Raw genomic sequence first — 13,603 nt, forward strand, 5'->3', positions numbered from 1 at the left:
AAAAAGGTAATTTAAAATAATTTAAAGAAAAGTTAGTAGCGCCACTGAATTCAGTCTCTTGAGTTTTGTAGCAATTTCAGTATAACTGATGATAGATAAAGGTAACAGTGTAACGGATACTCTGTTAGGCCTTCTCTGGTCTCAGTGTGATTTAATTATGAGCATATTGCATATTTATCTTCTTTTACCAATACACTTCTGTCATGCATTTTAAATCAAGTCAGAAAGGTTTCCCAAGTGTAAAATGGTTGTAGTGTAAAGTGAAATATTGTTTACTGAAAAAAATGCAGATTTGGAGGGATGAAAACTACTTATAAATTTTTATTTTACTGTTTAAAAAAAATGAAAACTGCCATTTAGCTGCCATTTTATAACTGTTTTGTTCTCCTTTTGAAGTAACTTTTCCTTTGAATACATACATAGTTCTATTTCTAATGGAACTATAAAACTTAAAAAAACCAAGATATGAAATATGACATAATCATGGAATAATTTAGGTGAAAGGAACCTTTGCGTTATCCAGCCTCCTGCTCATCTGCTCTGCCTGGTTCATCCTCCTGATCCATGCAAAGCCATCTTCAAAGTTTGGACAGGTTGCTCAGGGGCTTTCCCAGCTAAGGTTTGAAATTCTTTAATGGCAGAGACTGCACAACTCTCTGCACAACTCATTCCAGTGCTTACTCACTCATTCTGGAAGAGTTTTTCCCTATATCCCTTCATAATTTCCTTTGTTGCAACTTTTGACTATTGCATCTTGTCCTTTTGTTGCGCTCTCTGTGAACTGTCTGGCTCAGTCTTCTTTAATGCTGTTTAGGGAGTGGAGGATGGTAGTTGAAATAGATCTTCCCCAAACCTTCTCTTCAAGCTGAACAAACTAAGCTCCATTGGCTTTTCCTCAAGTTGTGTGCTCCAGCCTGCTGATTTTTTGGGGGAGGGGGTTGTCTATTTAGCTGAACTGCCTCCAGTCTGTTGATTCAGTTGCATTTAGAGCCCCAAACTTCACCCAGTTTTCCAGGTGTGGCCCCACATGTGTTGAATAGAGGGGGAATAATTGTCGCCTTTGATATGCAGCCTGTGCTGACCCTAATACAACCCAATGTGTTGTTAAACCCTCAAGGCTGCACCAGGACCTTTTCTGCACAGCTCGTACTGCACCACTTTGTCCCCAGTACCAATACAGGATTTTGAATTTGTCTTTGTTGAACTTCATGAGAGAGGCCACAAGGCTGTATAAATACCTCAAGTTGCGACAAGGGAGATTTAGGTTGGATATTACGAAAAATTTCTTTACTGAGAGGGTTGTCAGACTTTGGAACAGGCTGCCCAGGGAAGTGGTTGAGTCACCACCCCTGGAGGTATTCAAAAAGCACGTAGACAAGGTACTCCAGAACATTGTTTAGTGGGCATGGATGATGGCTGGACTCGATGATCTTGAAGGTCTTTTCCAACCTAAAATGATTCTATGATTCTATAAGCTGGGTTTTTTGTCTGAGGTGAGCATCTGTGTCCCCCTCCAGTCACAATCATTTTAGGGTATGTAGGAACAAAGGGAAACAGTGCTTTCCTTTACCTAGCTATGTGCCTTTATCTTGCTTTTTCATGCACTTGTAGAAGTTGTCATGTCTCCAGTCCCTTAGTACCTTACATCTGAGTGAAATTGAGAGGGTTTTTTGAGTATGCAAGCCCAACATCGTGTGCTGCATTAGGGACAGCACTGCCAACAGGTCAAAGGGGGTGATCCTTGCCCTCAGCACCAGTGAGATCATAGCTGCTGGAGTGCTGTGTCCAGTGCTGAGGTCCCTTGTATGAGAAAGATACAGACGTAGTAGAGTGGGTCTGACAAAGGGCCACTAAGATGTTAAAGGGACTGGAGCATCTCTCATATGAGGAAAGGCTGAGAGAGCTGGGATTGTTCAGCCTGGAGGAGAGAAGGCTTACATTTTATCCCTGTTTATAAATACCTGATGTGAGGCAGTAAAGAAGGCAGAGACAGACTATTCTCAGGTGTATCCAGTGGAAGGACAAGAGTCAATGGGTACAAATTGAAATACAGAAAATTCTATTTAAACATAAGAAAAAACCTTTTTTACTGTGAAGGTGATCTTATACTGGATCAGGTTGGCCAGAGAGGTTGCGGAGTCTCTGTCCTTGGACATAATCAAAACCTGACTGGACAACCTACTCTAGCTGATCCTGCTTTGAGGAGGAAGGTGGAACTGGACAATCTCCTGAGGTCCCTTCCAACCTCAAGTATTATATGATTCTTATCTGTTTTCCTTAGCCATTAATTTTATTTTCCTCTGAATGGCTTTTCCAAAGTCAGGTGTATCCTTGCGTTGTGCAAACTGCCTTTACTGTTTCAAGAAGGATCATACTGTCAGAAAATGATCTGTTTATGAAGGTGTCAAGCCAGATGTTTGTCAAGAGAGGTATTAGTGCCCCTAAATGAACTCTTTTGACAAGTTATCCTCTGAGCTCACTTAGGTTTTGGGTTTGTGTCTTTGAATTTAGATGATGACTTTGGCAGCAGAAAGTAAACTTTCTTAGGCTACAGCTCCCCATGTTCTTTGTTTCTCTGTGTCTTCCATGTATATGGAAGCGTACGTCCCACATGATTGAAGATCCTCTTACTCTCCTTCAAGCTTGTCCTAATCTGAGGATTTAAAGAACTTCAGTAACCTTTCTTTTCCTGCCTGGTGATTAAGGAGTCTCCCAGGACAATTTGCTTCTTGAATCTGCACAGGATGGGAGATATTTTCATGGATGTCTTTGTATATGTGTGTCTGATTCTGTTGGACGTAGCATGAGAGACTGCCAGAACTTAATACGTGTTCTTTGCTTACTTGCTGTGCCTCTGGTAGCTTTACCAGTTACAATGCAGTCACCTTTTGATCTTCTTTTTGAAGGATCAGAGTCCTTTGCTTCTAGAGTAGGTCAGTGTTTATCAGATTTCAGTTCTAAGTGTAAATCTCCTCTTTATGCAGCTGATCCAGTCTTTGAGAGAATTTGGAGAGTTTAGTGCAAGAGTACAAATGGAAGAAATAAGACACTTGAGGAGAAAAAAATACACAGATGAGATATATCCCTGTTCAGAACTGCAAAATGGATGGTCCTTATGACCCCATTGTTTTCATTTCTCATCCCTGGTCTGATGAAGTGCTGTTTACTGGCTTGTGTCAGAGAGTGGCTTCTCATTTTCAGTGCATACCTTCAAGTGGTACTAAATGCTTAGATATTGCTGCATATTTCATTTTATCAGCCATTCCAGCTTTCAATTTTTCCTGGCTCCAATATTGTTGAATGACAGGGGAAGATTTTATTTATAAACATTGAGATTTATTTGACCTGGAAACTGATTGGAGACTGAATGTACATAAAATTTGAACGCTGTTATTCAGAGGGGAAAGAAAGGCCCTTTATCCCAGGCTAGTATTCCAGCCATACTTATTCCCATAGAAATGCCAACTTTCTACCACTGCTATCGTTTGTCGTTGATTAATACATGGCCATAGTAGTCACTAGTGTTGGTTCAAGAGAGTGTTTTTTACAGCGCTCTACATGTCAACTTTATCCCAATGTTTCAGAGAATACCTTGAATAATTTCTCAAGAGACTGACTTTTTTCATCCAAAACAAACAGTAAGGATCAAACTATTTGTTCATGTTCTGATCTGTTTCCAGGATCATGTGCATCCTGTGCTAGTCCTCTCTTATGACACTCAGGGATTTTATTTTGAATATCCAGTGTCGTCGTTACTCTGGAGAGCTTCTGGAGATTTCTCCTGCCTGTTCCGTATAATGCTTACCCACTTCATAGCTATTGCTTTGGCTTAGGAGAGCTGAAGAAATACAGTGATTGCTAATGAGTAAAGTTGCTTTCTAAACAATTTGTGTTTTAGGACATATTCAGAAGCCTTCTTGCAGGGGATATCAAGGTTCCAATGAGACCAGGGAATCATTCCACTTAGGTTTTAAGAAATGATGTAAAGTCTTGGCAAAGGAGTATGCTAATTGATGCTATATGTTAAATATTCTTTGCCTTTTTATTTGGAGATGGTATCGTTCATTGGGAAGATAGTTTTGCTTCTCTGTCTTTTATAGGAAGTGCTGGAATATGGAGATCTCTGAATAAGACTGTACCAATTGAACATCTCACAGCATAGCGAAAGTGAAGGTACCTAACAGGATTCAAGCACACTCTGTAAAGACGCAAATCACCACTGTGTCACTTCTGAGGGTTGTTCCTTTTCCTTAGACTTTATAGAGCTGTGTCTTGAAGATGTGTTAACTTTTGTTGAACATTTTATTGTACCTGAGACCTTTGGGTGGGTAGCTGCTTTTTGCAAAGCAGTTGTCCTCTTAGATACAGGCCCACTTCTCCAGATGACCTGTGTGAATGAATGGTGCTTGGAATCAGTCCCCTGCAGTTTGAATGCATGCATACACAGTCATTCAAAGGAGAAAAAAAGAGTTGCTGACAGTAATGGAGTTGCTTTAAAGCACACAAATAATGTAGCTGCAGTTCTTTACAATTTTATTTTTATAAGAATCAAGCACTGTAGTTTTGAGAGGAAGAGTCAGTGGAGTGTGCTCTGTCCTTCCATACCACATATATGTTAAGTATGCAGGGACCAGTACAGGGAGGCTCCTGTTGGAGGCTGAGGGGCTCTGTGCAGGTTATAGTGGTTAAATTCACATCTGTGATGCAAGAACATTTTTAGGAAATACATTTCAAAAACCTTCAGTTACAAGAAGGTTTATTCTTTCTTTATCCATGTTTATTGATTTAGTTGAGTCCTGTCAATTAAGAGGTTGACAGTCTTTGAGTCATTCAAAAGTCTCCAGTGCCAAATTGGACTTTTGAGGACTCCTTAATGATTATCTTTCAGCAGACTGTCAAAAAACTTTTCAGTAGGCTATATTCAAATATGTCTTGATATGTTCAATGTGTAGGACAAAATGAAATGCTGATTTCAATAATAGCTCATTCTTTTTTTGTTTTATTTTCTGAGTATCTTGAAAGAACAGCTAAAACAAGAACAAAACTATCACATTGATATTTTATGATCAGTCATTTATATCTGTGATGTTTATGAACGTAAGTAAATCAAAAGTGTTTTTGTTTTTTTAAAAATGAAAATATTTTCAGTTTGATGAGAGCTGAGGCTCTTCCTGTAAACACCAAGAAAGAAAAGGTGTTTTTGCAGAAAGCTCAGAGAGCTTCAGGGAGCTGAACTGAGGTGAAATAGGAGCTGGTTAACGCCAAAATGATACACTTCTAATGGAAGAACTATGTCCCCTGATATTTAAAGCTATCTGAAGTAAGCAATATATACAAGCTTTTGCTGCTCTTGTCATGTTTTTGAGGAAATAGTGGATTTTTATGTTACTGAATTTCTTCCCCAAATTTTTGTGGATTCTGATTGGCTTTGGGAGTTGATGTTTATAAAGTTTAGGTTATATGATACAGGGCATGCACCACTTTTTGTATTGAAATATGATCTCTTCTGCCAGTCTGTCTTCATCCACAGATAACTGATCTATTCCTGTGAATACAGTCATTTTCTTTCATGGCATCTATTTAAGAGAATTTTTTACAGGCTCTTTCATATCTCACATATTGCTGATATTGGCAGTCTACTTAATTATACTTCATTATAGCATGTGGCTTAAGCTTATGCTTTTCTTTTACAGTTTGGAAGAACAGAAGTAATTGATAATACTTTAAATCCAGATTTTGTAAGAAAATTTATAATGGACTACTTCTTTGAAGAAAGAGAGAATCTGCGATTTGATTTGTAAGTTAACAATCTTTGACTCTAATATTGCAGCCTCTGTAAATATATTAAGTTTTGTCCAGCATAAAATTAACCTGAAAAGAGGTATTATCTGTTGACATGGAATACATTAATAAACAGGGTTGATTTAGCATTGTTCCTCAGAAATAAATGTGTAACATAAGAACAACCAAGGTTTAAGAAATTGGCAGGTGTTAACTAGTCAAAGTACAATAATATACACAATCATTACTTTTAGAAAATAGTTAGAAAGCTAAGGATGTCAAAATGTTAAAATATTCTTGCAGCATAGCCAATAAAACAGGTATGCACGTACTGTCCAGAAATAAAATACTGTATAAGTAGTACAGAGGCAAAATTTTCTTTACTAAAATAAATGCCAGTATGCATCTAAATATACTAAATTTTAAGATTTTAAAATGAAAGCAGTTGTCCTAGAAATAGATAGCTTTTGACATTAATCCAGATGTATTCATTTCATTCCACTGGTGGAATTGGTTTGATTTTCACTTTATTCTTTGGAAAATAGAATTGAGAGTCTAGTCACCAGGTCACCTTGCATGGTATCTGTTACATTTCACCCCATTCTTATTATTTCAGTCTTTGTGATAATCAAGCTTGTCTTCTTTTTTTAATTCGCATCCTCTTTTTTATTAGCAATTCTTCCAAACCTTGCCCTATGAGAGAGCACTTGAATAACCCTCATAGTGAATGGCTTTCCCTTAATTATCTCAGTTTTGCAGTAGAGTGTGCATAGTGGCCACGATTTTTCTTTACATGTCCTTTTTAGCTGAAGAACCATTTTCCTATTTCCTTTCATTTCCTTTTCAAGATGTACTTTAGCTTGAGTTTTGTTATTTTGCGTTCCTAAGATTTCTGCCTTCATGTCTTTTAGTTTATTTGTTCTTGAGAAAGATTTAGGAGAATCATCTGTTAAGTTACTTACCGAATAAATTTATCAAGAAAGATGCAGTGTAGTCTGCCTTCCTATACTTTCTAATCCTAAAGATTGAGGTGTCCTGATATACTTTATGGAATTGTGACAAATCCTACTCAAGTGTTGATTATAGTAGAGGTAATTTGTAGTATTATCGCTTCCCAATTTAAAGTTATGTTGCAAGTTTGCCTTGATATAGAAACTGCATTTATTGCATTTCTGTCTTGTAGACAGCAAAACAGATGAAGAAAGACTTCATAATTTGCCTAAAATCTCCTAGGAAGTTCATGGTAAAGCCATTTTAAAATCTTCTAGGCTTTAGTCTCAGTGCGCCATTTACTTATCCAACTAGTTGCTTTGAAGTGACTCTAATGGTCTCTTGATTTTATTTTGTTTTTTTGCCCCCCCCCCCCCCCCCCCCCCCCGCTTTCTGGAATGCAAATCAATCTGTACATTAAGCAGAGCATAAAATAGAGCAGTGATCACATTAGTGATGATTTTCCCATAGCAGTAGAAGAAAAAGTATGATGCCTGATAGATGTGTGTTAGCAAAATTAATAAAATTACATGTAGTTTTGCTGGTTTTGTTTTAAATTGCCATCAGGATGTACTGAAATGCTCTTGAATGGCAGCATTTCCTATATCGTGGAAAAAAACCCAAACATGTCTAATTTTTCTTTAGCTGTAAATGTCTTTTTTTAGCATGTCAGAATGCTTCCTAAGTTAATAAGGTGTGTTGGAAGGATGAGTGAGGAAAAAAGTTCCATTGCATTCAATACACGGATAGCAGCTAGCCGTTTTCATCTAGACTTCAACTGTTTCAAGGAGTGAAAGGAAATACTCAATGCCAAGATAGATTACAGGGTGCTTCTAGATGGCTAGGTACAATTCTTTGATCTTCCCCATGGAAGCCCGGTGCAGACTTTATTTTTTATTTTAGAAGTTGGGTTTAATGTCATTAAATCAGCTAAGTATAACTGTTGCCTGCTATTTAAAATAACTTTAAGTAAGAGCTAGTCACTTTGTGAAATAAAGGATTCTCGTCCATGTAGGTAAAGCATTGCTGAAATAAAGACACAGTTGGGGCTGTGTAGGAATCTTGATTTTGTTGCCTCTTGCTCCTTGTAGGATGCATGTATGTGATGGGGAGGAGGCAGTGCAATAGAAGAGAAGAGCAAAAGAAATGAACCAAGAAAGAGAGAGCTAGGCTTAGTCTAGGCAAAGAAAGGAAAGTCTCTAAAGAACTTCTGGATAAGTGCTATCTGAAAATGATTTGGACCTGGAAGGGAAAATACAGTCTCCTGTTTGATTCTTCACGTACTCAGAGAAATGGACTCCTGTTTGTTTATTTACGAAAAGCTGTAAATATCAAACATACTCTGTACTTATCAGAAAGACCTGACTGCTTTCTGTAGCTATTTTGGATTACCTGGGCACAAGTCTATTCTGAACTCAAAGTTGAATAACTGTTTTTAATGTTTGCCTGCAAGTGACCTTAGCCATAGTCTGTGAATTTATTTTAGATCCCTATAACAGTGATGAGAAATGAAATATTGTAGAACTCTGAGTTAAAAATGTCAATCTCATATAGCTACTCATGGATTAAAACTCTGATTTAGATTAGGAAAGAAGGACATTTAGAAAGCTTCCTTTTTTAAATTCCCCAGAAAAATTGCATACCACTGTTGGCCAAACTCTTACTTTTCACAGAAAGAAACTCCTCATATGATTCATATTTTCTGCAACAAAAAGGAAGCGGCGAGTATATCTCTATTTTTTGGTGTTCTGATAAATGAGTGTGAGCCCCCTCCTAAACTGTACAGCCACCAATGTCTCAGGCCCCTTTCTGTTCATATTTGATGATTTGTTACTGATTTTGCCAGTGAAGTAGTTTTTAGTTGTGTAGCTAGCCCTCAGGTCAAATTACCGGTTGTGTTTTTCTGTTCAATTGTACCAACAGTATGCAATTACTTTTTTTTTTTTAAAACCCTCACATTAGTGATTTTTATAATCATTCCTTTGTTTACAAATATCTTTCTAAAACTTTGACTGTGCTGCACCACATCCAGCTACATTGCAGTATTCCAGTCCTCCTGACTTGTGATCTGGTCCATAATGCATCCCAACAACAAGTTGTGGCAGTACAACCAAAAGCATAGCATACCACAGTGGGAATGGAAACATGCAGGGAGGCTGAGATGGGCATAGAGAATACTTTTTCGATTTAGTTACTGGTATTGAATCTGAATGAAGGATTTGATAAAAGTATTATTGTGGATTATCTGATAAAGATTGAAGACTATGGAAGTACACAGATTAGTAATCCCTGAAGAATTTCTTATATTAATTTTTTTTAATCCATTTTGAATTCACAGAGTCATTTTTTTGAAATCTGACTTGTTAGTGGAAGAGAAACAATGACATTTTCTAGCTGGAGGAAGAACAAGTTTATGATAAGCTGAAAAGAACAAGTCAAACTCTTGCTAAAAGCAATTTAGTTTTTTTGTCAGTTATTTCTATGTAATTAGTCAAATGACTGAAAAATTACCTAAGAAAATAATTCACAAGATAGTTTGTTTTCTAAGGTTAATTTTTAAATTTTGTTCTGGTTTTTGGTAGCTTTTGGGTTTTGGAACATCAGAATATTTTCTCTTAGTAACCTGCACTTCATTGAAAACTGTTTCATTTCAAATAGCTAGTCAACCATAATCCTATAATCTGTGATGATTCAATTTGCCTTACTTACTGGAGAGACTTCCATTCATGTATCTGTTTGTGTAAATTTCACACGTTGAAATAGGTGAAATAGTTTTTGTTTCTTTACATTGTCCTCAGATCTGTCATCTGGCAACTCTGATATAACTTTTTTTTTTTTAAGCTACGATGTTGACTCGAAGAGTCCTAACTTATCAAAACATGTAAGTTTTTCCTTGCTATTATACTTTCTTGTGCTGAAATGCTTACGCTTTCCTAAATATGTTTATTTTATTTTGACTGTAGCTAATATGGATGCATAGAGACAAATACAGTGATTGTGCTGTGGTTAATAACATATATAATGCTTGTGAGTATAATTTTAATGGGACATTCCTCCTGTAAAGGGCATATTTAATCACACGTGTATATCTTTTCAGATATGTGATATGCTGCATTTTGTTGATACTTCTCTGGGTCCCAAAAATTGCAAACATGTTTTGATTGTGTCCCAATTAATATTAGTAGGAACCTTTTATGCTCATGTCATCTTGAAGTGGAAGGGATTAAATAGTAACTTTAAAATTTAGAGATGCAAGAGTAGAATTCAGAGGCTTCTGAGTTTTTTTAAATAAATACAGAAAGGCTTTGATAAGAGAACCTTTAAGAATCCGGAGCAGAGGAAAAGAGAATAATGGAAGGAATGTGGTATGTGTGTTCTTGATAAGTGAAAAGATAAGACTTTTAGCCATTGATCTCCAGTTAGATCCTCCTTGTAAAGGTTTAAAGCCCCTGGCAAACCGTTTTCCATCTCTGTCATCATGGAAAGGTGGTCTGCATAACTGCAATGCTAGCTAGGAGGATACAGAAAATAGAAGTCTCCCCTATAATGTCTTCAACAAGGATAAAGCCTCATCCTGGGCTTCTGCCCAAGATTGTTTGCACTTCTGTGGTAACTAGTTTATCTGAATTCTTTTCTTTTTCCCCTGAAACATACTTATTTGTACAAAAACCTCATAATTAAGTTTTAAGAAAAAAGATAAGACACGAGATAAGATAGTCACTATGGAAGCGCAGACAAAGATATATGCAAATATATAACCTAGATTTCATTGATTACTGGAACAGGAATTGAAGGTTTGAGCATCTTGCTGAGCCCATGGAAAAAAAGGACAAAACAGTGAGAAAACAAACCAATGTTCTTCTGAAGACTATTCAGGTAGATCTTGAATTACATATGTGCCTGTTACATTCTAATTAGTGCAGGCTAAGCGTACTCAGACACATTAGGTCCTGTTTTTTAGACAGGGCCAATTTCCTGGACTCTTCAGTTGTGGAGGGAAACATTATTCTTTAGACATTAACATTAATATCAGAAATACCTATTTCCCTCCATTGTCTTTAAGAGGAAATCTGTACAAGTTGGTGTAGACTTGGTATCTGTGCTGAAGACATCCAAACTATGCCATATAATCTTAAGCACACAAAGAAGACAATGGCTCTGAGAACCCTCTGAAAGGTGGTAGCTAGAAATATCTTTCTTAATGACAGCAATCCATTTCCATCATTTCCCAAGTGCTCAAGGTTGGTCTGGATTGTTCCTTTTGCTGCCAGCTTCCCGCATCTCTTTCCTGTAGCTCTTAAGAATTTGGGCAGTGAGTAGGTAGGAAGTGAGTAGAGCTTTGCTCATATCCATGCACTGGGAGTTTGTTTTTTCTGAAAAATGTCAGGCCAGTAGACTGCTCATGCATTGTAGTCACCTTGTGTAGAATAAGATCCTCCCTGTTCCTAAAAATAGCTGTTGATCCATTCCTTTGGAAATACTGGGCAGTGTCGTTGAGTAGTTGAACAGTTTGGGGGATAAAAAAGAGTCAGCCTGAAGAATTTCAGTTTCAGTGACTTGGTTTTGGCAAAATGAGAAGTAAATGAAGCGAGTTTTATAACGGATGTATGAAGTAACCAGACTAGACAGTGCTGCTGTTGTAGCTGTCTGTAATAATGTTTATAAAACTGGCTACCTGAAATCAGACTTTTATGTTAATAGTAACTTCCTGATTTAAGAAAAAACAACAGAGTAATGAACAATTGTCATTAATAACAGACTGTGGAACTAATAGGAATTAATCATAGAAACTCCACAAAAAAAAAAAAAAAAAGAAAATTGTAGAAAACATCATTTTAGTGTAGAAAATGGTGTTACTTTAGAATATGTCATGCCTGATGATTTTAAAAATTAATGAGGAGCTGACTATTTTCAGATTAATTATAGCCATTTTAAAAGACTTAATCTTTATGGAAACAGTGTCACAGTATCAGATCAGTTAAAGGACATAGTTCAAAAATTTATTTTTGCAGGGTTATTTTCCTCTTCAGTGGGATTAGTTCTCAGATCCAGTTTGCTGTGTGGACCCATAACTCACACAGCTCAGAGACGGGAATGAGCAGCCTGGGCTGGGAGAAGAGTCAGAACTACTTGTACAGATATTCGCTACTATACACAATATCATAAAGTTATGGTTTGCTGTATAGGAATTATAGTGTCTTGATTCTCATTACTGTTTGTGAACAAATCTCACAAGCTGCTGTTACCACTGCTGCCAATGATGCTGGGAAGAACAGAGCTAGCAAGCGCTTTTCACTTGAAAGATAAGGAGTTGCACTGCAGCATAAAGTTTTTTTCAATGTACATACAAGTTTGAAAATCCATTCATATTTCTATACTACTTATGTTACAGGGAGATATAATATGAAAATTAGCTGAGTTTTAGTGATATAGTTAAATTATAAAACATGAAAATAAAGTCTGTCATTAAAGCAATGCTCGTGTATACTTGTCAATCCAGGATGCTCATACAGATCCTGCACAGGCTTGAATTTCTGCCAATGTAATTCACTTCCAAGAAGTTCATAGAATCAGTGTAGAATCTCTTAATAAAAGAGAAATTTAGTAAAATTCTTCAGTTAAGGTAAAAAAACCAGTTATGTTTCTAATGTTTTTAAATTTTTTCCATCTCAGTTTCATTTTTGTTGATGAAAAAGGCAATATAAAAACAGTAAGTGGAGTGCATTAGAATTACTTCTGTAAATGTAACCCAGTGTTATGTAAAATATATAATAGTCTGTTTTATGATTCATTATTGCATAATTATTATTAAGATACGATGTTTGGCAGAATGTGTTCTACAATAGTGAACAGCCCAGGTAAATGGGAAACCAAATTTGTTTCAATGTGAAATATGAATTCTGAGTTTTTGTTACTGCTTTTCAGGATTTTTTGGGACAAATGTTTTGTACACTGGGAGAAATAGTTGGATCACAGGGGAGCAGACTGGAAAAGTCAATTGTGTAAGTATGTAATTCTTGAATATTGAATGAATACATCCTGCTTCATGAGGTTAGAGTTGTGGGGGTTTTTTTTTTGTGAGGTATCTTGATATATGGGATTGGCAGATGTGGCTTCTAAGAGAAAATAAGTTGTTAGATACAATAGAAGTCTGTCTTTATAGACTATGATACTTTAAGTTTCAATTTGGACAATTAGCAAAGAAAATGACTCATCCAAAATTTTTGTGAACTTCCTTACATCTTGCATTAGAAATAGTTTGAGTATACTAATCTTAAAAATGTTTTTATTCCTATTTCTCAAATTAAAACACCATAAATCTTTATTGCCTTTTGTTCAAGCATCAAGGAAGAAAACCCTCACTGTTTCAAATCCAAACATTCCTACTCGTATTTCTATTGTTCCAAATAATACAATTCCTAAACAGTGAGGCAATCCAGAGTATGAAGTATTTTCTATTTATCCTACTAAATTTATGGAAAACTTTATGATCAATGTATTTTTCTCCCACTGAGAGGATTTTGATGTTTGTAAACCATTGTTCATAGGGATGTACAGACATTTAAAACACCAGTTATTCGAACAATCTGCATTTTCTGTTCCTAAATAAGGTTTGAGTAATTGAAAATATTTTACGATTTTTATCTAAATATATGCTATAAATTCACATATGACATTAAAAGCAAACATTTAAATATATAGCTGGACATTTAATATGATTGTAATATCTTTTAATTTGGAATTTTTGTGGGGTTTTTGTTTTTTTTCTTTTAATAATAATAATTGCACTGTAGGGAATGATCATGAGTTTGGTTACTCTGTCTGATGGAGC

At 36.1% G+C, this 13,603-nt stretch overlaps 1 protein-coding gene across 7 annotated transcripts in view; it reads left to right on the forward strand.

Annotated features, from left to right (window-relative positions):
• CPNE8 (copine 8) overlaps nucleotides 1–13,603 on the forward strand; it is a 103,926-nt gene that overhangs the window by 27,920 nt on the left and 62,403 nt on the right. For 6 of the 7 annotated variants that reach the window (XM_069801872.1, XM_069801874.1, XM_069801876.1 and 3 more), the window contains 3 exons: nucleotides 5,694–5,797; nucleotides 9,613–9,652; nucleotides 12,697–12,773. In XM_069801872.1, the coding sequence (XP_069657973.1) occupies nucleotides 5,694–5,797; nucleotides 9,613–9,652; nucleotides 12,697–12,773 (221 nt within the window). Of the gene's footprint in view, nucleotides 1–4,100; nucleotides 4,174–5,693; nucleotides 5,798–9,612; nucleotides 9,653–12,696; nucleotides 12,774–13,603 lie in introns of all 7 variants that reach the window. The other variant, XM_069801875.1, reaches the window with a different exon arrangement.

The sequence above is a fragment of the Haliaeetus albicilla genome, chromosome 14 (genome assembly GCF_947461875.1).
Source record: "Haliaeetus albicilla chromosome 14, bHalAlb1.1, whole genome shotgun sequence".
NCBI classification, from domain to species: Eukaryota; Metazoa; Chordata; class Aves; order Accipitriformes; family Accipitridae; genus Haliaeetus; species Haliaeetus albicilla.